This window comes from Lycium barbarum, chromosome 5 (assembly GCF_019175385.1).
Source record: "Lycium barbarum isolate Lr01 chromosome 5, ASM1917538v2, whole genome shotgun sequence".
Classification (NCBI taxonomy): domain Eukaryota; kingdom Viridiplantae; phylum Streptophyta; class Magnoliopsida; order Solanales; family Solanaceae; genus Lycium; species Lycium barbarum.
In genome coordinates, this window is record NC_083341.1 from 115,841,719 (window position 1) to 115,867,241 (window position 25,523).

Below are 25,523 nucleotides of genomic sequence, written 5' to 3' on the forward strand. Positions count from 1 at the left end.
TAACAAAAAAAATTCAATTTACCACTAAGAATGACAATAATGTTGGATATCTATTATTGAGTTTTGCATAATTGGTTTAGAGAGTGAAAATACATAACTTAAGTTTTTTTTCTTTGTTTTTCTTTGCCATGTAACTAATACTTGTTAGCCGTACTTATTTTAGCATGACTTAGTGTTTTTAGATTATGGTCTTTTTTTTATGGCTTATTAATTAACAATATTTATTTTAACCGATTTTATTATCTTTTGTTGAATATTTTAATACAATGCCATCACTCTTCTCACATTTTGTGTTATTTTCTTAAGAAACACCTTAATTATATAATTGTATCTTATTAGGACTAAAGAAATATTTGAAGTAAAAGTGTATATGTTTTGTATCAAGACTATTCCGGAAAAAAAAAAAAACTAAAAAACCCGAGAAAACCGAATAACCCAAGAAAACCCGAGGTTGAAAACCCCGAATTTTATTGATTTGGTTTGGTGTATAAATTTTAAAACCTGACGCAATTGATTTGATTTGGTGTTTAAAAAATCCGAACTAACCCGGTCCATTGTACACCCGTAGACGGAAGTAATCAAATCCTTGGTCAAATGAAATAAATATTAGTTAAGTTTGCGGTTGATGAAAAAAAGTTAATTAATGTGGTTGATTGAAAAAAATTAGTTAACTTTTGTAGGTTCTAAACATAATAGGGCCTTTCGTGGCCACCCTTGGACTACGCTCAACCATGAAAACATTCTATTTTGCGTTTCATTCATCTTATATTAATCCCTACATTTATCAATTCCTTTCTCACTGCACCATTTCTCCAATTCCCCTTAGAGAATTGATGCATTCAAAATAAATACAAAAAATAAGGAAGAAAACGTTCTGGCAAGAAAAAATGGCACGAAAAATTATGATTCTTGCTCTCGTGTTCTTCGCCATGGTCTGCATGGCCTCCGCCATTGATAATGCTGCAGCAGCTTTGAAAGACGCAGCGGATGCTCCAATTCCGGTTGAAAACAACAGTATCATTGGTACGTTTTAATTCTACGAATACACTTTTAATTACTTAATTATATTATATCTCAATAATACGCATCCTTTGTGTGGGTTTGTTTCCTTTTCATGGTCCAAAACACATATATTTTGGGGGCGATGAAATTTAAATCTTTCTCTAAAATAATTTTTTAAATAAAGAAAAGCACTTTCGCCATTTTGGAAGCTTCCTCAAACAAGCTATTAAACTTTTTGCCTATTATGTTGTTATTTGAACCAACTCAAGGGCAAGGAAATTAAATCATTTACTTTAGGCCACAAAAATTAAAGATTCTCAAATTATAATTTTATAATATATTTAATATTTTAATTTATATGTAGTTGTTATCAATAGAAGGTTTCAAATGTTATGTCTATTTTTTTGGGATTTGGTTGTGGTCGTGGTGAGTATATTATAATAAATTTTTTCTATTAATTAGTACATTTACCTCCACTTTTAATACTGATTTCATCCTCTGTGACTATTTATTCATTTTTCAGAATATGATGATTTACATTTCAATTTCAACTCATTTTTCCTAAATGAATTAGTTATTTGGTCTAGCTCGTCCGATTTATATATAGATGAGAAAATAAGTGTTTTGTATCGTTAATATATACATTTATTAATAAATAAGATTAAGGCCTCTTATAAAGATTTGACTTAAGGTTACCAATTGAATCAATTCTGCTGCTATATTAAATTGTGTGACAATTTCATTTAAAAAATTCAATTGTTAAAGAGAGTATACATTTAATTTTATCAATTACATTATCTTTTAATAGGTACTATCAATGGATCCTATGAAAATGGAGCTGTAGCTGCTGCACCTGTTGGTGCACCAATTTCTGGAAATACTTTTCCTAACATAACCCTACCACCAGCACCCAATACTAACGGTGCCACCACTAGCACCCCAGATTTCATCACCATTGCCACAACTATTGTTTCTGCTGCTGTTGCTGGTTCATTCTTTTTTTGAATGATAACTAATCAAGAATCCAACATGAGTGGAGCTTAAATCCTTGTTTAACATCTTTTTTCTGGTTACATATTTTCCTGTCTTTAATCCATTTGGAGTTATGTTACATGTTATATTGGACAATATGTAAAAGACATCATCTTTGTAAACCATGAAATTTAAATGAAAAATGAAAAATGATTGAATCGAATTTTTTTCTGTAATTTATGATGAATTATTACTTTTATCTTAAAATAGTAAGGCTTATGATATTCAGGTTTTGACCAACTTTAAATTAATTTGACAAATATTTTCGGAGAAGTATTTAAAAATACATTTATATTAAACCAAATCATACGTGTTTGAAATGTTTTTAGTTTTTTTCTCAACTCTTATTTGTACTTCGACAATATTTTGAAGGATTTTTTTTTTATTATTATGAATTCTAACAAGGTCTTCTTGAAAGTGTCGTAAAATTTTAATATTCCACTTACACAAGCTTAAAATGAAGCATTTGGACCTTAGCTCCATGGAAGAATTTGTTACTGCTGAAACACGAAAGAATTGAAATCTTAGATCAAAACAATATATATAAATAATATGGACAATAACGATTGCTATATCCGATTTTAACTAGCTTGGATAAAGACATAGCTATTGTTGTTGGTTGTAAAAAGAATCAAAAAGCTTTTCACAACATAGAGATGTAAGTGTGGTCATTATTGGAAAGTTTTAGTCTAGTGGAATATGCAGACCGACGAAATTATTATGTAGAATTTAAAGGTGAATAAAATCCAAGTAGTATTCTTAGATTGTTTGACAAACCAAATCATCAAAAGTCTAACTCGAATATGCCTAAAAATATTAATTTGTTGAACGGGTAAAAACATACGTTTTGAAATCAAGAACTTACCAACAATATCTTCATTAATCATGCAAATGAAATCAGAGAAAAATGATGAGTTTGTTTTCTTTTCCCTTTTTTTTTAAGGTTAAAATGATGCATTATTATAATATAAATATTAACCAAAAAGAGCGAAATAAGTTCGGGCCGTGTTGCGCCTAGTAAGTAGGAGAATTATAGTTAGTATCTAAATTACTTTTATAGTTTGAAATAAAGCATTTCTAGCAAAAGTTGTTTCCTATTTGTCTGCGTAAATTGATGCTATAACAAACATAGGAGGAATCATCCAAAAAAGAGTCTTCATATACCTGCCTCCTAGATCCCTCCCTTGCCGGCATTTCCGCCATCCGATTCTGCTCTTTGAAGTTTTGGCTAACAGATGTGTCCCCATGTCTCTTCAACAACAACCTGCATTCATTTTAATTAGTTGTTATAAATGTCATTCGGACTAATAAGTAGGTTGATTACCTCTTTTTGCATCTATGTATATTTCTAGCGGTTAAAAGTTCTAGTCGGCAGCAATGCACAGTCCTTGGAGGAGTGCAATAACCTCAGTTCTTGTATTGATTGTCGATGGAAGTCCCTTCATGTAAACTATAATCCAATCTCCATTTTTCATTTCATGTCCATCTGTGTATTACGCACTTTCATATTTTGGAGTTCATAATTTTGTGATGCTGTTTCTCAAAGTTGTAATTGCATTGCTTTGCAATGAGGACTTCTGCTCAAGATTTATCGGGTTTTATAGGAGGCGCCAAATGAGGCTTGCTAAAGCAACTTCGTTCTTGTTTTTTTTTTCATCTCAATCACCACAAAGTTTTAGGCCTAGAGCCCGTTTGGATTGGCTTATAGTTGTTTTCAGTTTTTTTGAGTGTTTGGCTGACCAGCTTAAAGTCATTTTGTGCTTAAAATAAGCTCAAAAAAATAATTGGGCCCATTTGACTTAGCTTATCTAAAGCAGCTTATAAGCTGAAAACAGCTTATAAGCCAAAAAAAAATAAGTTAGACTACCCCAACTTATTTTTTTTAGCTTATAAGCTGCAAACAGCTTATAGGCATAAGCCCATCCAAACAGGCTCCTAGTAACTTATATCCCATTTCACAAGGTGCGTCTTTTTTTTTTTTTTTGAGAAGTTGTTTCCGAAATAAAATTTCTTTGAATATTATTAATACATTTGTTAATAAATGAGAAGCTTAATAAATTGCACTACATGGTTGGGACTACTATTTAATAAAGATTTTGCAAGTATAAAACGCCTCGCAATAGTGTGAAATTTTGTTTTTCACATTGCGAGCTTGGTCTTCATGTTGTCAATGATGAACTGCAAGTCTTTATTTGTCTGGCATTTGTTTAGGATCGGGAATACTGGATATTTGTCAAAGAATTTACTTTACTTTATGAAAAGTTGCTTGGTAATGCCATCAATAAATTAAGCTTAGTAGTTAGCGGAGAAGATGATTTTTGATTTGGTGAAATTAATATTTTGCCCCAGTAGTGACCGGAAGTCTTCTAAGGATTCTACAATATTATTTATCTTTCTGTTGATAGTCCTGACCATAATAGTGAAGTCATCAGCAAAGAAGGTGTGGGATAGGAAGGGTCATGTCCTGTTAATTTTTACAGACTTCATGTTTCTTGGATCGACAATGTTATGTCCCGTATTTTCGTATAACGGGAAATCAAGAAATAAAGAAGACTTGTGTGTTGAGGAAATATTTTGATTTTGGTGAATATGAATATGTTGGTTATGGAGTTATTAATGTTAAGACGTCGGGAAGGCCGAGGGTAAATTTGGAACTTCGGAAATTAGTTTCGGGAATTACAAAACGGGACATTTTATGAATTGGGCTAAGAAAATGGAATACAAAAATTGAGGCCCAAAGGAAGTGAATTGGCCGGCCCAAGGGAGCAAGTCCAAGTCCATTTATTAAGGTCATGTGCTATGCACATGACCTAGGAGTGGATATATATGATCTATGTTAGCTTTATCAAGATCAAAAAAAAAAAATCTCAAGAACACCATTGAAGGTGCTCTCGGCCGAAAAAGAAAGAGAAAGAAAAAAAAATTCGTGGCTTGTTTCTAATCCAATCGCCTAGTCTCTTTTGGAATGATTGATGAGTTCGAGGTGCTCTTCGTGGTGGTATAATTAGATTGGCGTAAGGTGCTCGTTTGCGGCAAATCGGAAATTCAAGAAAAAGGTAAGATCTTTATGTTTTAATGCTATGAAATGGATACATATGTGTTAGTGATTGAATTGGCATGAAGATTTTGGAATGGTGTTGTGTTTGTGCATGGCGTGTGTGTGCAAAAAGAGTGTGTTTGGCCGTGGGTTTTATAAGGTTTAAGGCATAAGAATTTGATCTTATTTAGCTTGAATGATGTGTTGTTGTGGTCATTATGTTGTAAAGGATTGATTAAGGAATTGAGTTGGTGTTAGAAAATAATTTCGGACGTTATCGGAAAGTGTATACCTTTGGTATACTTGTGTATATCATAGTATATATATGATACTAAAGACTTTAAATATGATTTATGGTTGATGATAATGAGTTTGGAATGAAACGACGCAAGTTAGAACGTTCGTCGTAACTTTTGGTGTTTTGAATGAAAATTGGAAAGTAGTGAACTTTGGGGATGTTTGTATGTGGTTTGGAACTTGTTTGTTATGTAATGGAATAACCTTGAATGAATGAATACAATAATGTGGATTTGAGTTGAAATTGTGAAGTTTGGAAATAGGATTATCAACTTATGGAATGAGGTGCAATTGCGAAGTTAGTGTGTTTGATTGTGATTCGTATTGTGTATTGATGTTTGGGCTGTTGATGTTGTTATATTTTGAGCCGAGCTAAGTCTCGGGGGTGTTAGATTTATAGGGGAAGTGCTGCCGAAATTTCGGTAGCCAAATATAGCCCAAAGACTAAAATGTTAATTCTCATGAATAGTAACTGGTAAAAGTGACCATTTGCAGTTTCTGGACGAAACGGGAATTGCGATTTGAGGAGCGTAAGGCGCCAACCAGGTATGTAAAGCCTACCTATCATTCTTTTGGCATGTCCTAGATATACTAGGTTAAGATCGGCCCCTCGGGAATAATCCTACTCTTGGAAATCGAGGTTCAAGTTCGAGCACTATTCACTCAGCGCGATTGAACCCTCTTTGTCACATTTGGTTAAAAGAATGTTCGTACCTCCATAACTTGTGCTGTTGTGTCCGAAACTCTTCGAAACTTTTGTAAATGGCTCTATGGAGCCGAAAGTCTGTGATTTGTGTCCGCCACCTCAATTTGACTCGAGGTGGGCCCGCGAGCCCCGAGGCTCCCCTTATTCGGTTTGTTTGATTCATTTGTGTCCGTTATGATCCGCAACCGTCTGTTTAGGACCCAAGGATGTGTTTGAAACTTTCTATGCCATTAATGTACGTTTTGTACTTTGAATGATGTGAGATTTTCGGAAAATGACTTATGAACAGTTTTCTTGCGAATTTGGCAGTTTGGAACTTCGTAACTTTTATACGCATACTTTGACCAGTCTGATTCCTACTCCGATCCTTCGGGCGTCAGTATATACCTCTACGTAAACTATATGTTAAGTCCGACAAATTATTTTTGATATGCATATGATTTCTGCACTACTCTGTTCGTGCTGCCTGCTATGACTTCGTTCGTCGGTACCCGGGCCGACTTTGTGATCGTGCGCACTATAATATATTCAGGAGTTATGATGTGTTACGGTTTCCGAGGCCTCGCCATAGGGCCGGTTACCGTTTATGGAGTTATGATGTGATATGGCATTTGATACGTTCTGATGATATGATGTGTGTGTGATATGATGTGTCTGGAGATTGTACGGAGATTTGAAACCTTCTGGAGTTATGATGTGTTGTGGCACCAGCGTCGGGGGGTGACCACGTTCCTAAACCCTATACATGATTTGATTTGCATTTGTACGTTCGCCTCCCGCACAGGTTTGCTTTGTTTGCGATGTTGGTGTGTTGGTTCTTTCTGACTCCAGCTGTGTTTGTGATTTCTGTACCTTCTGCTTTACATACTCAGTACTTCTCCCGTACTGACCCCCGTTTCTTCGGGGGCTGTGTTTCATGCCCGCAGGTACAGAAGCTCGTTTGGGTGGTCCTCCAGTTTAGGCTACTCATTCTGCTGTGTTGGAGAGCTCCCCTTTGATCCGGAGCCTACTTTGGTACATGTCCTTTGTTGTGTCTGTATTCTGTACATTTGTGGATGTGTGGGTACGGCGGGGCCCTGTCCCGTCATATGTTCATATGTTCTGTTTTGTCTAGAGGCCTGTAGTCAGATTTGTGGGTCGTGGGTCCGGTGTGTTTGCATGTGAGTCTGTTTTGCATTCTTAAGCGGCCCGTACGCTGCTATGGCCAAGTCGGCCTCTGAGTTTGTATGTATGTATATGTACTTGGGGGCGATGTGCATTCCGCCACCCTTCTGATGTGTGTGTGTGAAATTTGGCGATGTATATTCCGCCTCCTTTCTGATTTGTGATTTGTCTGATCTGTACGGGCGATTGCTTAGGATAAGTATTCGGTAGAGATCTGATTACGATGTTGAGTTCGAATAACGTACGTTGAGTTTGGTCGAGTCTGATTACGATGATCTGGGTGTGAGTTCGTTTGGGGTGTCCCGGAAGGGCACCAGTCGCGGCCCACGGGGCTGGGTCGTGACAGACAACATGGTCGATGTTTATAGAGAGTATCTCCATGCATATGATAAAAATGTAAGGCGACATATGTTTTCCTTATTTGATGCCCCTAGATAGTTTAAGACGGTTGGTGGGTGTTCCGTCTAGTAGAATATCCATATTGCTAGTGGTGATACAAGACATAATGAGCCCGAGAATTAATTTAGAAAAGTTGAAAAAAGGTGGAAACATCTAATTGTAGCTTCATTCCCAAACATGAGGCACTTCCATAGGCCTTTAGGAGCAATGTCAAGTAATTGTAGATATATTTGTCTTATTAAGCTTTTTCCTTCTGATAAAGGTTTTTGCATTTGATTTAGTATGCTTCTTGCTTCCGCAATCTTCCTTATCATCCAACATGCTTGTTTTGGCACTCTTATTTGATGAACTTGTTGTTGTTTAATGTAGTAGCTATGGATCCATTTTATCCGCTATTTATCTTGCTTATGAGTGAGGTTTCAGTATGTTTTAGCTAAAGTTGTTTTATTCCACACTATCATGTTGATGAGGTTCCAACCAACAGAGGACTTAGGCATGCACATTCTCTCTCAAGAGACAAGAGCTTTGTTTGTGATAATAGAGGAACCGTTTCTGCAAAAGGCTTCAACGACTTTCAATACCTTAGCTGGCATAAGAAAGAGCTCAGACCAATAGACCTAAACTCCAAATAAGACAGATTATACCAATTGCATTCCACCAGCGAAGGATAGTGTCTTAGAGGTCCAAGATGGGATCCTTGTAACAATTTTATCAATGAGGGGATAATACTTGAGTATAGTTAATCTCTTTATGGACAAACAGACTCCCAAAATATTATATTTGAAAGAGAGTTCCCCAAAAGATAAAGCATTTTGATAAGGCAGTCCTACACCACCAAAATACAAGAAACTCTTATCCGAATTTGCTTGCAACTCCGAGGCCAAGGAGAACAGATTAAAACAGTTATGTGTAGCATAATTGTCTCAATACCTCCGCTGACAAATAACAACGAATTAGTGGAAAAGCTAAGGTGAGTGATCCCTAGTTAAGAGCATCTAAAGTGGAATTTGAAGTTGTCATCCTTGGAAAGTCCACTAAGTGATCTACTAAGGTATTTCATGCAATAACAAATAAAAATAGGGACATTGGATCCGCCCACTTCAAACCTTTAGCTGCATTAAGAGGATCTGTAGTTTCCTCATTAGTCAAGATGGTATAATTAATAGTTTGGACACACTCCATAAGCCAGGCTATGTATTGTTGGAGAAAAGCTAATTCCTCAGGGATTTGCTGTAAATAGGGTTCCACTGAGTCATAAGCCTTCCTCAAGTCTATTTTGAACATGCATCTTGGTGATAAATATTTCCTCTCATAGGATCTAACCAATCCATGTGCCAAAATGATATTGTCAACAATTTTCCTCCCCGGAATGAATCTAGCCTAAGATTCACAAATAGCACTAGTTATAACTTGCTATATAAAATATGGTGAAACATGTAATAGGTCTAAAATCCTTGACAGTCTCGAGGTTGGCCACCTTAGGAATAAGTGTAACTGCCGTATAGTTCATTCCTCTATAGAGTTTACCTGTGGCAAAGAAATCAATAACAGCTGTAGTCACTTTTTTATTAATAACGGGCCATACTTTTTTGAAAAAGTGAGCATTGTATCCATTCACTCCAAGAGCCTTATCATCATCAATACTCCATAATACATCATGGACATCTGTAGAAATTGCTTCTAAACATAACATAAGTTGTTGAGAATGAAACAATCTAGGTCCTCTTGTCATCACTAGTCTATTAATAGCATGTATCGGATGTGCTGAGGATCCCATTAGTGCTTTGTAGAACTGAATTATTTCATTCTGGATAGTTTTTGGTTCACTTACATTTTGTCTAGTACTATTAGTGAGCTTAGTGGTTTGTTTCTTTTGAGCCCTTTCCCTCACCACAATAGAGAAATATTTTGTATTTGAGTCCCCTAGTTCAATCAAGTTGTTCTTGATTTCTGTTTAAGCATGTCCTCCTCCGAAATACCACTTCTCCAGGTTGTGTAGTGCTTCCTTTTCCACTTCTAAGAAACTGTTTGAGTTCTAATTTTGGATATAAAGTTCGATCTCTCTCAGATCAGCTCTTGTTTTGCCAATCTTCTGAGAGATGTTCTTAAATTCCTGCTAGTTAAGTTGCCTCAATTTGGGTCTTAGCATGTTGAGTTTTTGCCAGACATTTTGCATTGCATTGGAGTGACATTTTTGTTACCAAACATCATAAGCAATCTTCTTGAAATCCTTAAAGGCAACTCACACATTAAAATTATCTAAAAGGACACTTAATATTCCAGTTTTCATGCTTCAAAACTAATTTCATAGGCAAATGATCAGAGAGTAGAGGAAAATCATATTCCAGTGAGATATGGGCCCATTTCATCATTCGTGAGGCATTTCTAAAAGCTCTATCAAGCCTACTACACACTTTGTCACTCCTTTATTGTCTATTGGTCTTTGTGTAATAATTATCCCTCCATGATTACTTAGTCAATTGCAAACTTTAAACACATCTGAGAAATCTTTTAATTCATCTTGAGTAATGGGGATCCCAAACAACCTATATTGGAGATGAGGCATTACATTAAAATCCCCAATGATCAGCCATGATTCACTGATTAAACCATCAAGAGAGTGTATTTTATCCCACAATGCTTTCTTCAATTCTATAGTATTAAAACCATAAGTGACAGTTAAGCAGCATGTGAAATCATTTCTTCTACATCTAACAGTGTAATGAATAAGTTGTGCTTCATTGTCAAGAACATCCACTGAGTAAATCCAGTCATCCCAAATCAACCAAATCCTCCCATTAATAGCATGTTGATAATTATTCTTTTAAGACCAACCAAAGGTAATATTATTCATAATCTTATCTATTTTATGTTACTTACTCTAGTTTCCATAAGTCCAGCTAATTTAATATTATTGGTCTTCAAGTAGTTTCACATTTCCCTTTGTTTATATCTCTTATTCAAGCCCCTCATATTCCACACTATCCAATTCATCATGATAAAGTGGTACCACCTTCATCAGTGGTTTACCTGAATACTCACCAATTCTCAGAGCTAAAATAGAGTTCCTCATAATAGCAGAACTCAAGACAGAAAACTCATCTGGATCCAATAGAAGGCTTACCATTTGCATAGTCTGTTTTCCTCTATTGATTGTTTTGGTAGGTGAAATCCATCGAAGGAGAGGTGGTGATAACATTTCTCTGTTGTATAGTCATTCTAGAACCATCATCTCAGGAATAGTGCCCATGCCAACCTCTGCTTGGACAGTGTTGAGAGAAGTGCCCTCATCTGGATGATCCTTTGCAAACCATTTTGGTACAAGTTTAGGTTGTTTCTTCCTTTTATGGGCATGTTCCTTGTCTTGATTAGCCTTCTCCAGTTTATCACAATCATGTCTAATTATAAGACATTCAGTGCAATATTCTGGGATCTATCCATACATGACATCCTACTGAAATTCCCCACCATAAGGGTCCTTAAAAGTAGTGGTCGAGGGAAGAGGTTTAGTAATATTTATCTCAATTAAGATCCTAACTAAGAGATCTGCGATTGTTTGGCAGTACACTCATCCGCAAACAGGGGAACTCCCAAAGCACTAGCAATACAGCTTAGAGAATTACTGCTCCAACAGCTAAAAGACAATTTAGGCAATTTAGCCTATAAAGGAACCTCAGTAATAAGTTCATTTTTGAAATCGAAGTTCGGATTCCACATTTTAAGTGTCAAAGGCCTGTTGTTTCTAGTGTGGGGGCCAGAGTAGAGAATCTCATTTAAATCAGCCATTTTCTGAAATTTCACCACATAATAACCATTTTCGTGATAAAATAGAGTAGTAGGTGCTACATAAGACCAGTTTTGTGCTATGTATCTTTTCAGAAAGTTGTACCCAGGCGAATCCCCAACAACGTATGCAATCAAGGAGCACTTCCATTTTTCTATCTCTTGCTCAACCTTCTGTTCATCTTGTTGAACCACCACATTACCATTAATCAACTTAGGAGCTACAAAATTCAGGTTTAACCTACTTGTTGCTGCTCTGTTACCAGCAAAGATACTCATCCATAAAGCCTCGGGTGGTTTATCAACAACAACTTCAAGCGAAGTGGTGGCTGCAACTGCCACTAGTACCGTTCCATTAGTTGAAATAGGAACATGATCTGAGTTCTGTTGAAATTGGGGTGGGGTTGCTTGTGATTCCGGAAAACTCATCTACAATTGCTTCAAAACCCCAGAAGTACTGCATCGAGTATTATGTCTGTCACTTGCACCGTGGTGGTCACCAGCGTCACTGTTACATTGTTCACAAGAATTGGGGTTTTGTTCCCTTCATCCAAATTCGCTGTATTTTCTATCGAGTTAGTCTTGTGAAGGCCTCCTCGACCTCGTCCTTGGCCTTGAGTTTGCCTTTGGCCTCGTCTTCCCCCTTGCCATTGTCACCGTCTCGGTGCACATTTAACTCACGTGAGCTTAGCATCAAACTCCATTCATTTTTACTTGTCACTTTCATTTTTCGAGAGTCAATTTGATTAATCTTCAGAGCTAAATTAAATTAGATTAATTCAATATCTTAAAATTAAAATTTCGATGTTAGAGAACTATACAAAAAATACTATAGGTTCTCATATTAATAAGATGAAAAAATACATCTTAAATTATTGATCAAAGTCCATGCATTTTTAACTCTCGAGAAGTGAAACGTGACAAGTAAAAGTTAGTAGAGGCTAATAACTTGAGACCGGGAGGTCACCCGACCCGACCCAATAGAGAAACGGGGCATGAATGAATAAATAAAACAAGAAGCGGGAGCATTTTTACATTTAAGGGTTTATCGCATCACAGAAAACAAACATGCTATGCTAGGGTTCTGAAAGCCCTTTCTAGATTGCGCAACTCTCTCTATTAGTAACTTTTTAGTTTCCGAGATCTGACCGGAAACAAAGAATGGCGTTAGCATTCGATGAATTCGGAAGGTCATTTATAATACTGAGAGAGCAAGAACAGAAGAGCAGGTTAAGAGGTCTCGATGCTCAGAAATCCAACATTTCTGCAGGGAAAGCAGTAGCACGTATATTGCGCACATCACTTGGTCCTAAAGGCATGGATAAAATGCTTCAAAGCCCCGACGGCGATGTCACCATCAGTATATATGCTCCTCCTTCTCTTACTCTTTAATTAAGTAGCTGCGTACTCCCAATTTAAGTGTCTTAGTTTGACTTGACTGGACACGGAGTTTTAGAAACAAAGTGCTTCTAAATTAAAGATATATGTTATGTACTAAAATGTCCTGAAACATGTGGTTCATGTTGGAATTGGAAAACTTGTGGTTCTAAACTTATCATGTAGTAAACATCGTTTCTGGTTTAGATTTGCTTTTTTGAGAAAGTATATTGTGTGTTTGGTATGAAGGAAAAATATTAGAGAAATTGATCAAAATGGTCCTTAAATGTATAGGTTTTGGACTAGTTTGGTCCTTGATATATTCCCCTTGACCAAAATAGTCCTATGATGTATGAAAAAAGGAATCTTTTTTTTATTTTCCTAATTATGGCTGTGTAGTACTCTCTCCATTTCGATTTGTTTGTCTGGTTTTGACTTGGCACAGAGTTTAAGAAACTAAACAAGACTTTTGAATCTTGTGGTGTTAAACTAAAGATATGTTGAATGTACCAAAATGCCCTTTAAATCTTGTGGTCTTGAACATGCCATGTGAAAATTAGAATTAAAGAGTTGTCAAAAAAAAAAAAAAAGGAAAGGGACATTCTTTTGGAAACGAACTAAAATGGAAAGTAAGACAAACAAATTGAAACGGAGGGAGTACTTTTTTAACAAACATCGTTTGTGGTTTTGATTTAATTTTTCCAGAAAGTATGTTGTGTATGAAGGAAAATGTGTAGTGCACAGTGTTCTCCAGGAATGTTTGGTTGGTGAGCTGAAAATGTTTTCTGAAAATATATTTATCCAAGATTGATAATAATGTCAACGAATTGGATAGTGTTTTGATAAAATCTTTGAGTAGTAATGATTGATAACAATGTCTAAGTATTATTTGGAGCAAGTGATACAGAGTTTTTTTGATAAGGAAAGTGATACGGGGTTAGAGTTGGGATAGTTATAAAGGCAAAAGCAAGGGATGGAATGTTCTCCCTTTCGCTTGGAAAATGTATATATTTTCTTGGGAAAAATACTTTTTGCTAACCGAACACCAGAAAATGACTTCTCCACGTGGAATATTTTGGCACATTGGATTTGTAAATAAAACTCGATTCTGCATAACTAGTGTTAATCCTAGTGTTCTGAATAACGATGTGAGAGGAACTGTAAGCGTAGGAGCTTTGGTTCTGTATTGTGTATGCCATTTAGTTGTAGATGCATTACTGATTTAAAGAAATTTGTGTGAGGTTGCAGTGAATGAGCTTATGAATTCCTTTTTTTCCAGCAACTACGCTTAGTAGAATGTCTAGTGTACTACTCTACACGGCTCTAGAGTCAAGTTAGTTAGGCTCCTATAGTTAGAACCACCACTGGTTGTTTAAGTGCGTCCATTTCATTTACTCTGTTTGATTGATGTATGACCATATGAGTGCCTGCAATTGTACTTGGTTTAAGGAGAGATTCAAAGGGGATGGTGCGTAGCCGGTGTATATGTTCAAGCTTTCGGTTGCCGTTGGTCCATTTTATTCATGGAAATTGGATTGTTGAGTTTCTCTTAGGATATGGTTTTAGTTTGCATCAATTATTTGTAATTCCAACATTACTGATAATTTTGAACAATTAAGGGAGAAAATCTTAACTCTACGTCTATTCTTGTGCATTTGCTTACAAGGTTTAAGTGTGAAGGGTAGATTAATATATGATTAAGAGGTAACAATACTGCTCAGGAGGTTATTTTTTGAGCACTTTATATTGAGATTTTTGCTTTTGTTTGGGGAGGGGTGTGTAACTTTGCTGTTTCTAGCCTCATTGATGCCTGCCATATAAGATTGCTGTGAGGCCTCCTTATCAAAAAAAAAAAAAAAAGAAAAAAAAAAAAGAAAAAAGAAAAAAAGGTTCCTGTGAGGCCTTGCCTCATTCAAAAGGCAAGCCAGTTGAGGCGACCTTTTGGTTGAACGCATAGTTAAAACTACTATCACTATGAGCTCTTCCCTTTCTGGATCAAACCTATGCATACAATCTTATCTCTTGTTTCGAAGTTCCTAATATTAGAGATTTCAATTGTCAGCAAATGATGGTGCCACCATCTTGGAGCAGATGGATGTCGACAATCAGATTGCAAAGTTGATGGTCGAATTGTCACGGAGTCAAGATTATGAAATTGGCGATGGAACCACTGGAGTTGTTGTCATGGCTGGGGCACTTCTAGAACAAGCTGAGAAGTTGTTAGAACGTGGTATTCATCCTATTCGAGTTGCAGAAGGGTATGAAATGGCTTCGAGGATTGCAGTTGAGCATTTGGAGCGTGTAGCACATAAGTTTGAATTCGGTCTGAATGATGTTGAGCCTTTGGTTCAAACTTGCATGACTACTTTGTCATCTAAGATGTAAGTGACAAGTCAATTTCAGATACTGGTTATAATTTTCTGTGTTATGGAATTGTATTTTATGGCTTCATGCACATGCATGTTATTTATTTACTACACATGCATCCTGGATAGTATTTTGCTGCTTTTGATATTGATTACAATGCTGAAGACCCTGCAACAAAACTTGTTCTTGTTTTGACATGAATAATTTACTGCAGTGTGAACAGATGCAAGCGTAGCATGGCTGAAATTGCTGTTAAAGCAGTTTTAGCAGTTGCTGATTTAGAGAGGAAGGATGTAAACCTGGACTTAATCAAAGTTGAAGGAAAAGTTGGTGGAAAGTTGGAGGACACAGAGCTAATTTATGGTATTATAATTGACAAAGATATGAGTCATCCACAGATGCCAAAGCAAATTGAGGATGCCAAAATTGCAATTTTGACATGTCCTTTTGAGCCTCCTAAACCAAAGACCAAGCATAAGGTTGACATTGATACTGTTGAAAAGTTTCAGAACTTACGGCAACAGGAGCAGAAGTACTTCGATGACATGGTTCAGAAATGCAAGGTAAAACTGCTGATATGTACATGAGATCAAGTTGAAAACCTTTTCCAAAGGGAAAACAAGAAGGAAAGAGTTGAAGCTAATCTTGTTGTTTAATAAGGGAATGAAAATGGGAGGGTTGGAGCAACAAAAGCTTGAAACATGTTTTTGAGCCCTTATAGATGTATTGGAGTAGTGAAAAGTCTATGATCAGCTAAAACTAATAATCCCTCCAGATCAAAAAAAGAGTTCACTTAGCCATTTGCACACCCCTTAAGAAACTACTCACTCGAAGAAAAAAATATGTAAATTGACTAAACTACCCCTAATTAAATAGGCATTGGGATTTGATCACATAACAGTTAATAATAGGGGCCAATCTGGAAAGATAAGGTTAATTGTTTCTTGATTTAGTAAGTGGACACTTTTTTGACCCAAGAAAAAAAGGCTAAGTGGACACTTTTTTTGATCCGGAGGGAGTAGTGTTTTCCTTGAATTTTCAGGTGATAGTGTTGCAAAACCAATTCTTCAGTCTCTCATAACTATTTCTCTCTCCGTTTGAATTTATTTGTCTTGGTTTGACTTGACAGGGAGTTTAAGAAAAATAAGGAAGACTTTTGAATCTTGTGCTCTTAAATATTCCATGTAAGGTGCAGGGTGTAAAGAGTTACTAAATATAGAAAGTGGTGTACTTTTTGAAATAGACTAAAACGGAGGGAGTATTTGTTTTAGCGAAGGAATTTGTTGTTCTATTCACTCTCTCACATCTATTTATCTGTTTTGGCAAATGAATTTGTTGTTCCCAGCCTATTGTTGTATGTGCAGATTTAGTTAAGAATGAAATCTGGAGATATACAACTTACCAGTTTTCAAAAAAAAGAAATCTGGAGATATATGTTTTCCTTCTTGCCTCTTTTCCTATGAGGTTATACAATGTGGTCTGCTATTAGCATAAACAAGTAGAGTCAATAGGGATGCCGATGCTTATGTTCACAATTACCATTAATTTATACTCCCTCCGTTTCAATTTACGTGAACCCATTTGACTGCGCACAACTTTTAAGAAAGAGGGAAGATTTTTGAAACTTGTGGTTCAAAATAAGTCTTGAATATTTGTGTGGCTGCAAATCATTCATAAAGTAAATTTGTTTCCAAATTAGGAAAGAGGCCATTCATTTTGGCATGGACTAAAAAGGAAATAAGTTCACATAAATTGAAACAAAGGGAGTATATAAGTATGTGTATTTTTACATGCAGCTGATTTTTATCTGGACCGATTTTCCTTGCATTTCTGCTGGTTTGGCTTCCCTGGAGCTTTATTTGTCTAACAAGGGTGCCATATATAACAGGATGTTGGTGCCACCTTAGTTATATGCCAGTGGGGTTTTGACGATGAAGCTAATCACTTATTAATGCATAGAAATTTGCCTGCTGTTAGATGGGTAGGTGGCGTGGAATTGGAGCTGATAGCAATTGCCACAGGTTTGTGTCCACTTTCTTATTGAATAGATGCCTTGCATCTTTCACTGTTTTTGTTGGATCTAACTAACTTGTTTACATGTTCTTCTTGGTATCTGTTTTTGATTAGGTGGGAGAATAGTTCCAAGGTTTCAAGAGTTGACACCTGAAAAACTTGGCAAGGTACATCCCTTTCTTTCTGCTCTGTTTGTGGACGTACATTATGTATCTATGAAATATCGTCAACATATATGTGGAAGTTGTTAAAAAAAGATTGGTTCTTAAAGCTAATAACTGGATTATCGTAAAGTTTATGGATAATAATGCAATTTTACATATATATTGTTAATGCCAAACATTGCATCAATATGTTGTGAAAGTCTTTCTCATTCATTTAAATATGGGATCTTGCTGCGTTTTTCCATTAAAGCCTCACCATTTCGTTAATCTTTATATTATGAGTAATGTTGTGCTTATGGATTTGAAGTTCTCTCTAGTATCTACCAGTTAAAGATGACTTTTTAATAAATTCAGGCTGGTATTGTTCGGGAGAAATCTTTTGGTACAACAAAGGATAGAATGATTTACATTGAGCATTGTGCAAATTCAAGAGCAGTAACTATATTCATCCGTGGTGGTAAGTCGATTGCCTGCTGAAATGCCTGGTTAATGCATTCTGCTGTTGATCGAAACGGTGTTGCTTTTTGGTCTATCTTTTAATTGTTAATCTAAATTTTTGGTGAATTTAATTGTTAATCTAAATTGCCTGCTGAAAAGCCTTATTAGTTCATTCTGCTGCTAATGGAAATTGCATGTGTTGTTTTTGGTTCTAGTTTTTCAACTGGTAATCAATATTCGCAAGAATTCAATTAAATTTTGGAGTTCCTTTATTTGCCCTTGCTTATGTCCATGTTTTATTAGATTGTGTCAGTATTATTCACTATTGAACTCTACAAATATGTGATCCTTGAATCTAGATCGGGTGCATAATGTCATGACTCGTGACTTATCAATAATGCTTCCTTAATTTCAATATTTTTAATATAACCACCGAGACATAGTTCCTGTGTGGAGTGTGGACTTTTATTAGTAATGCCTCAAAATGAGATTACAGGTAAGGAGAGGCCAAACCTTAACTTACTAACACAGTCCTCCTTAACAAGCATGCCAAAAAACATTACCAGGTTTTTATTTTTATTTTTTTATTTTATTTTTAACAAGCATGCAAAAGATAAGGGTAAGCGAGCTTTAATTCTCTTTTGAAGCCTTTTTTCCCTGGGAGAGGTGAGTGACAGCTCCAATTTGGTAATTTTCGGCTCAGTTTATTAGGTGTCAGCGTGGTTCGGATGGTCCAAATTTTACTGAAAAACCGAGCCGAACCTATCCTTACTTGGAGATAAAAAGAACAAATTGAACAAAGTATGTCTAAAAACAATGGTTTCTTATTGGCGGTATTGGTCCAATTTGATTCGGTTTATCGTTTATGAAAATTTGGGTTTCCTCTACCAATAAAAAAGATAGTTTTTCCTCTACATTACGTTGTGTCTGAAAGTGAACCATTTCTCATAATAGACATTCTTTAGTAATTACTTATCAAGCATGATATCACGTATCAAAATTTATGTAACAAACGAATGTTTGAAAATTTGGGTTTCCTCTACCAATATAAACGATAGTTTGTCCTCTACATTACGTTGTGTCTGAAAGTGAACCATTCCTCATAATAAGACAGTCTTTAGTAATTACTTATCAACCATGATATTATGTATCAAAATTTATGTAACAAACGAATGTTTGAACCATAAAAGCATTTTAATTAAAAAGTACAGCACATTTTAAATGCTCACTGAATTTCATTTTCTCAAAAAGTTATTGTTCAGGATAAGCAATAGAAGCATAGATATTCTTTTTTTAATTAGATGGAATAATTAAAAAAAAAAACTTCATCAAAAAATTATTGGGGTATTCTCCTTCCATAACTAGTTGTTTGAAGTTAAGCCAAAAGAAGAAAATGTTAAAAAGATTTCATCGTGTAAAATGCTTCAAAACATTTTAGAACTGTTTTTTCAATTGAGTATTTTTTCCGTCATACCAAACTTAGGAGTACTTCATAAGATATATACAAATAATCTGTTCAATTTGGTTTTCTATGGTTTTTTATTCACAGAACCAAAATCAAAACAAACCAGTTAATTTCTAAAAGGGGTTTGGTCTTGTTTGGTTGATTGGCTTATTACAGTCCCCTCCCTTTCCCCCTTTTTTAAGTGTAACTAACTTGTAGATGGGAACTAAATATAGAAGTAAAGCATAGTCTGCTGTCATCATGGTTTGTGCCATTCATTTTGCATGGAGCACATGGTGCAGCATGTTTTTACCTGTGCAAATTTGAGGTTTTTATGCTAGAGATTATCCAGACTATATGAAATAGCATTGCATTATGCATATGACCGGAACTGTTACGGATTATGATGCCTGAACTGATCTTTGATTATTGTACAGGCAACAAGATGATAATAGAAGAGACGAAACGTAGTATCCATGATGCTTTATGTGTTGCTAGAAATCTTATTCGCAACAATTCAATTGTATATGGTGGTGGTTCAGCAGAAATTTCTTGCTCAATTGCTGTGGAAGCTGCTGCTGATAAACACCCAGGAGTTGAACAGGTATAGCGTTAAGTATCTTTAATTTTTGTGTCTATCTTGTGTATTTAAGTGTCTTCAGCTGAAGCCTCTATTGTTCTTTTTTGCAGTATGCCATCAGGGCATTTGCAGATGCTTTGGATTCTGTGCCCATGGCACTTGCTGAGAACAGTGGTCTCCAGCCCATCGAAACTCTATCTGCTGTTAAGGCTCAGCAAATTAAGGTAATCCTGACTTATTAGAATTTAAGAGCATTATTAAATTAGTCCAATATTGATGAGTCGTTATATGACATTTCTAGCTGTTCGGGTGTTAAAAAAGGAAACTTACAGAAGCTATTCTTGCCATTTCTGACTGTCATGTATGTATCCAGTGTTTTTCTGAACAATTATGTTATAACCTCAACTTCATATCTTATATGCAGGAGAACAATCCTTGCTGTGGAATAGATTGTAATGATGTTGGCACAAATGACATGCGTGAGCAAAACGTCTTCGAGACTCTAATTGGAAAGCAACAACAGATTTTGCTTGCAACTCAGGTTGTCAAGATGATCCTAAAGATTGATGATGTGATTTCTCCATCTGAGTATTGATGTTAAGTATGGAAATGCAAATTTTTCTTCGCCCAAGAGGAGATGAACGTTTTCCTTCTGGCTACACAAACCACAAGTTTTCTTGGGTTAAATTTTCACTGTGTTATGCTTTGGCTTCTGTATTGTCTATTTGAGTACAGTTTTGGTGGTTGATGAATTTAACTGGATTGATTCTCAGTTTCGGTAACAGTATGCTCGATCAATAGATTTTACCAATTTATCTCTGAAAGAACTAGATTGCGCAAACACTATAGTTTCTGTTTGCGTTCTCATCTGAACTTAGTGGCACCTTCATGGTGTACTTCCTCTTTAGTTTATATGCAATGATGTAGCAATTACATTAAAAGGATTATGCGCCTTTGCCTCTGTGTGGCAACGAATGTTGATTATTCAGTTACTACCATGGAGGAGCATTTAAATACAACCAAACCATTTTTCTAGACTTTGAAATGTAATGAAACCAACAACAATTAGCAAACGGTTAAGTGCATTATGCTGTTGATTTTGGTGGTTGACTTGCTCATTAAAGTTGTAAAAAAGTGAGATCATGGTAATTTCTTTATAATCCTACGTTCGAAGCTGAGATTTGTTTGCTATGGTTTTCATTTCCATGTGTGGTGGTACTTATGGAGAAAATTTTCCATCGATCCTATACGTGTTGAGAGTTACCCGCTTTATAAATTCTCCAACGAGAGACTACAGTTTTAACAAATCGACCCAATTTGTTGCATTAGCTAAGTTTGGACGTAAAGTTGTCATCTCAAATCGCTATAGGAGTTTTCAGCCTAAATAGAATTATCATAATAATCAACTGAACCTTTCATCAATCTGGATATTCTAGTTAATTTTTTTTGCCTCGTATGTTGACGTTGAACTTGATGCTTGCTCCTAAGACTTTGGTCTAGTGGTAGGTGTTGCTTTAGTCTAGTGGTAGATTGCAATACGTGTGGGTTAGACACGTCACAGGTTGGAACTCTGCTGTGAAAAGAAGTGGTATTTAAGTGGAGCAGAGGATAGAGAACCTGACTATTATTCATTGAGTTTCGAATTGTGTATTAGGATGTTTGGGGATTTATCGTCTATAAAAGAAAAAAAGAACAATTATGCTAACATAGAAGAAGAGTAGATGCAATTTGTAACCCAGAAACGAATTGGCATAAAGTTTCATGGGAAAACCTTGATATGCTATTTATGGGTAGGGTGGTGCAAGATTGGTGATAAATTTATGTCTGGTAGTTCATTTAAGGAAATCTATGGGGTTGAGACAGAAGCTTTTAATATCTACATGTTAGTTGCTACTGGTAGTTGAGCGGTTAGGCCTTTGGGCACCATTGCTCTCTGCAAAAAAAAACAAGATCTCTGCATTGATGGAGCCATTGCAACTTTTGTCAAAAGATGCATTCTTTTTAGGTGACTGCAATTTCAGTCTACCAAATCATGGTCCAATTCAGAGTGTACAAACAAGGTCCCTACTCTTTCTTATTTCACTATAGTTGCATTTATGTTGATGTACCACCCCATGTGAAGGAAACCCCCAAGTGGGACATCTTCAACAGAAGAAATAAATGACCAAATTTAAGAAGCCGGGGGCGCCCGCCCCGGCTCTTAACTTGCTTCCAATTACTTAAAGTGAATTCGTTTTCAATTATTCTAAATCGCCTACCGTTTATTGGTTAGGGTTGGAAAAGGAAAAAAAAACAAAAACTAACTGAAAATAGTCTCTTCTTCTCAATGAAAGCTAAAGTCCTGATGCAGTAAGAGTGTGTTGTGTGCTCGCTTTATTTTGTAGACGTGCTCAAAATTGAAGGTAAGAAAGAGTTATTTCGGAAGCACAAATTTGTTTCGACATGAATTTTTCACTTGACAAAAAGCTATGAACGAAAATCATTATTTCACTTGAAATATTCTTCAAACAATTATTTTGAATTATTTTCAGTAGCTCAGCAGTAATTCAAATACTGAAGTTTAGGATTTGCAAATACTGATGATTAAATTAGCATTTGCAAATATTGTACACATGGAATTACAAATACTAGGACAGTATTATTTATGGCCACAGTACTCTTTCGATAATATACAGGAGTTGCTGTCAGTAAGTTAGGGATCATAAGAAAACCCATATCATCAATGTAACCTTTATGGAAGGGCATAAGTGATGGGGAATTGCTAGTAACAATTATAAAGCATTAGTTAAGTGTGTAGGTAGGGAAAGGGGTTGGGGGCATTGGGGCACAATTATTTCTAGTTGAAATGTTGTAGTAGTATTCACACTTGATCCTTGATTATCACATAACATTACAATGAGGGGGGTCAAGTCACAAACTCATCAACCCGCTTATACTAAATGGGAATTGACTGAGAGATTATAATATTTCATAATTTCTCAAGAAGACAATTACAAAAAAAAAGAGAACATATAGTGCTAATTAGGATTATTGATAATCATAAACCAATTAGCATCTTTTGCCCTTTTTGCAGCCAAGTGCACCAGCATTCATTGTAATAGAATTAACTAAAGTAGATGGCCTTGCACTTAAACTTGAAGCTTTTGCATAACTAGAAGAAGCTCCAGCACCAGATCTTGTAAAAAAAGCTCCATTAAGCATTAAATCACCATCAGATCTCCAATTCCAGTTTTTCCATTCATTTTCTGCTGCATCCTCATGTTTTGTCACCTTTTTAACAAACATTTAGTCAGATTTTGTCCCTTAAATAGGTTAAAGTTACCATGCTTTTGATTTCAGCAAATCTTTTCATTGCACTAACATCTTTATGAAAGTTAGTTATTATTATGTACACATTTATGACACCTAATAACTAGGCGATTGACATTATCAAGTTTCAACTCTAATTAGGCAAAATTTGGTTCAATGAGATTCTTTGTACGGGCTAAAGGATAAATAAAGTTTATTCAACATTAATTTTCAACATGCTAAAATTTATTCAAATGTTAATAAATCAGTATTACTATAGATAAATTATGGTAACTAGTGACTAGTGAGGACATCTGCATAAAAGAAGTTATATTACTAAATAAAGATGACAAAATATGCTACTATATTTTGTTAGTAAAAATTGTAATCTTGAAAAATCATGAGAAGATTTTGCTTCTTGCTTTTTTTGTTTAATTGTTAAATACCTTTGTAACCTTTAAACACCAAAAGTTCACCCTGTTCCTTTTTGAAAAAATATTTTCTCTTCAAAAAATGGAAAAGTAAGAGTGTTAAGGTAATAGTAAAATCTACCTCCTTGTTGGAGACATCATTAGGAGCAAGAAATCTATTGCCTTGGCTGTTGATAGTTGGAGAAGCACTTCCTCCAATTGCATACATCTCCCAATGTGTGTAGTCATTATTCACCACATGGAAATATCCATGTCTACATCTGTAAATCCCAAAAACATATTGCCTTATTACACCTATAATAAATGTACTAAGAAAACAAAGAGCATATTAGATCCAACATTTTGTTTTTTACCTTGGCATCCTCTGCACAAGCCCTTCTCCAAAATGGTTAAAAGCTATGGTAACTTGCATGTTCTTGTCCCTAGTAAATGAATCACTATGTCCCAAAAGCATCACCTTCATATGAAAATCCAAAATTTAAAGTGTCGAAAATGTCGCGTTTATATATATATATATATATACATAATTCGAGTCGAAAATGAACAGAAAGACTACATCCGCCACTAATTAATTTACCTTATTATGGTGTGTCATATAATTATTGGAAATAGTAATGGCTGTAGATCCCCTGATTGCATCTATTAACCCATCTCTACAATTTGACAAAGAACAATGATCAACCCAAACATGACTTCCTCCAAAAATAGAAACCCCATCTCCATCTGATAATGTCCTCCAACCATAATGCTCTGGTGAGTCTCTAACATAAGCATTCCCACCTTGCTTACAATCATGAATATTCAAACCATGTATAATAATATTTGTAACATATTGTATAGTAATACATGGACCACCAGCAATGTGTACACTACCACCTCTACCATCAATAGTCTTGAATGAATTCAACATTAATTCTTCTTTTAACTTAATGACCATGTCTCTAGAAAATATTATCCAAAGAGGTTCATCTTGAATTGCACCATATCTTAAAGTGCCTGGCTTTGGGTTCACAGGGTCATCACTAGTGTCAGTAACTATGTATATTTTGCCATCTCTTCCACCAATGGCTTGTTTGCCAAAGCCAATAGCACAATCAGCTAATCTTTGCCTGTTTTTTTCCCAATTGGGGTCACATCTCCAGCAATCATCAATGGGGTTGCCTGTGCCACATGATAAATAGCCTAAGTTCCTTCTTGATGCATTGATTTTCCTGCAAAAGTATATAAATTGTTTTTGAGCTCTTTAGTTAAAGATTTAAATCCACCAAGATGTTAAACATAGTCGGTCCAAAACCCGAAAAAAAGAAGAAAATGTAAGTTAGGTAGTAATAAATATTCTATTTCAGTTAAAAAATGCAGTCAGTTGTTAGGGGCGATGTAAGTGATCAAGGGTTAGCAACTCATATATTAATGAAGGGTTAGCAACCCTTCATAATGTAAGTACGCAAAAATCTTGATTTGTTTACTTCTTCCTTTAAAAAAAAAAAAATCAAGATTGCAGCATGTTGACAGTTAATGTCAAATAAGCAAGTTATGATAAATTTTGAATATAAAAACTAAGGATTCATATAGCTGCATCCAACTAATTTTTGATAATAAAAAGATTTTGTCAAAAAATGAAATGGGGAATAAGAGTGAGGGTGTAAGTGTCATACTGATTAACTTCTTGGACTATAACTTCAGGGTCAGGAACATGGGAGGAGAATGTGAAGATAGGAGCTAAAAAAAGAGAAAGAAGAAAGGAAAGTGGCATTGCCATTGAAATCCCCTTGTGTTTTAAGGGGAAGAATTATTTTGTGGAGAACTGATAAGTGTATGGAGTTTGGAATGAAGGGGATGTGGGACTTTTGGAGGGGTTTTATATACAGGGGAAAAGAAGATGAACCAACCAAACACCACTTGAACCTACCTGTATCAACTGTTCCATAAATTTGGTATTTCCCTCCTTTCACATTTTTCTATCACCGTTTTTAGATTCAACACATATACTCCTATATGTTA

General features: G+C 35.5%; 3 protein-coding genes across 3 annotated transcripts; 2 read left to right on the plus strand and 1 right to left on the minus strand.

Moving 5' to 3' along the window:
- The first annotated feature begins 797 nt into the window (after positions 1-797).
- Positions 798-2,210, plus strand: LOC132642635 (uncharacterized). Its single transcript, XM_060359723.1, has 2 exons — positions 798-1,023; positions 1,811-2,210. The coding sequence occupies exons 1-2, from the start codon at positions 888-890 to the stop codon at positions 2,005-2,007; spliced, it is 333 nt and encodes a 110-aa protein (XP_060215706.1). The 5' UTR covers positions 798-887; the 3' UTR covers positions 2,008-2,210.
- A 10,237-nt stretch (positions 2,211-12,447) lies between these two features.
- On the plus strand, positions 12,448-20,630 carry LOC132641199 (T-complex protein 1 subunit epsilon). Its single transcript, XM_060358092.1, has 9 exons — positions 12,448-12,780; positions 14,860-15,178; positions 15,379-15,727; positions 17,053-17,185; positions 17,292-17,344; positions 17,696-17,798; positions 19,661-19,827; positions 19,914-20,027; positions 20,228-20,630. The coding sequence occupies exons 1-9, from the start codon at positions 12,582-12,584 to the stop codon at positions 20,396-20,398; spliced, it is 1,608 nt and encodes a 535-aa protein (XP_060214075.1). The 5' UTR covers positions 12,448-12,581; the 3' UTR covers positions 20,399-20,630.
- Positions 20,631-22,622: 1,992 nt separating this feature from the next.
- Positions 22,623-25,358, minus strand: LOC132641200 (probable pectate lyase 5). The gene is made up of 5 exons (XM_060358093.1): positions 25,178-25,358; positions 24,100-24,733; positions 23,876-23,979; positions 23,644-23,782; positions 22,623-23,073 (listed from the first exon to the last, which is right to left on the minus strand). The coding sequence occupies exons 1-5, from the start codon at positions 25,279-25,281 to the stop codon at positions 22,852-22,854; spliced, it is 1,203 nt and encodes a 400-aa protein (XP_060214076.1). The 5' UTR covers positions 25,282-25,358; the 3' UTR covers positions 22,623-22,851.
- Between the last annotated feature and the right edge of the window lie 165 nt (positions 25,359-25,523).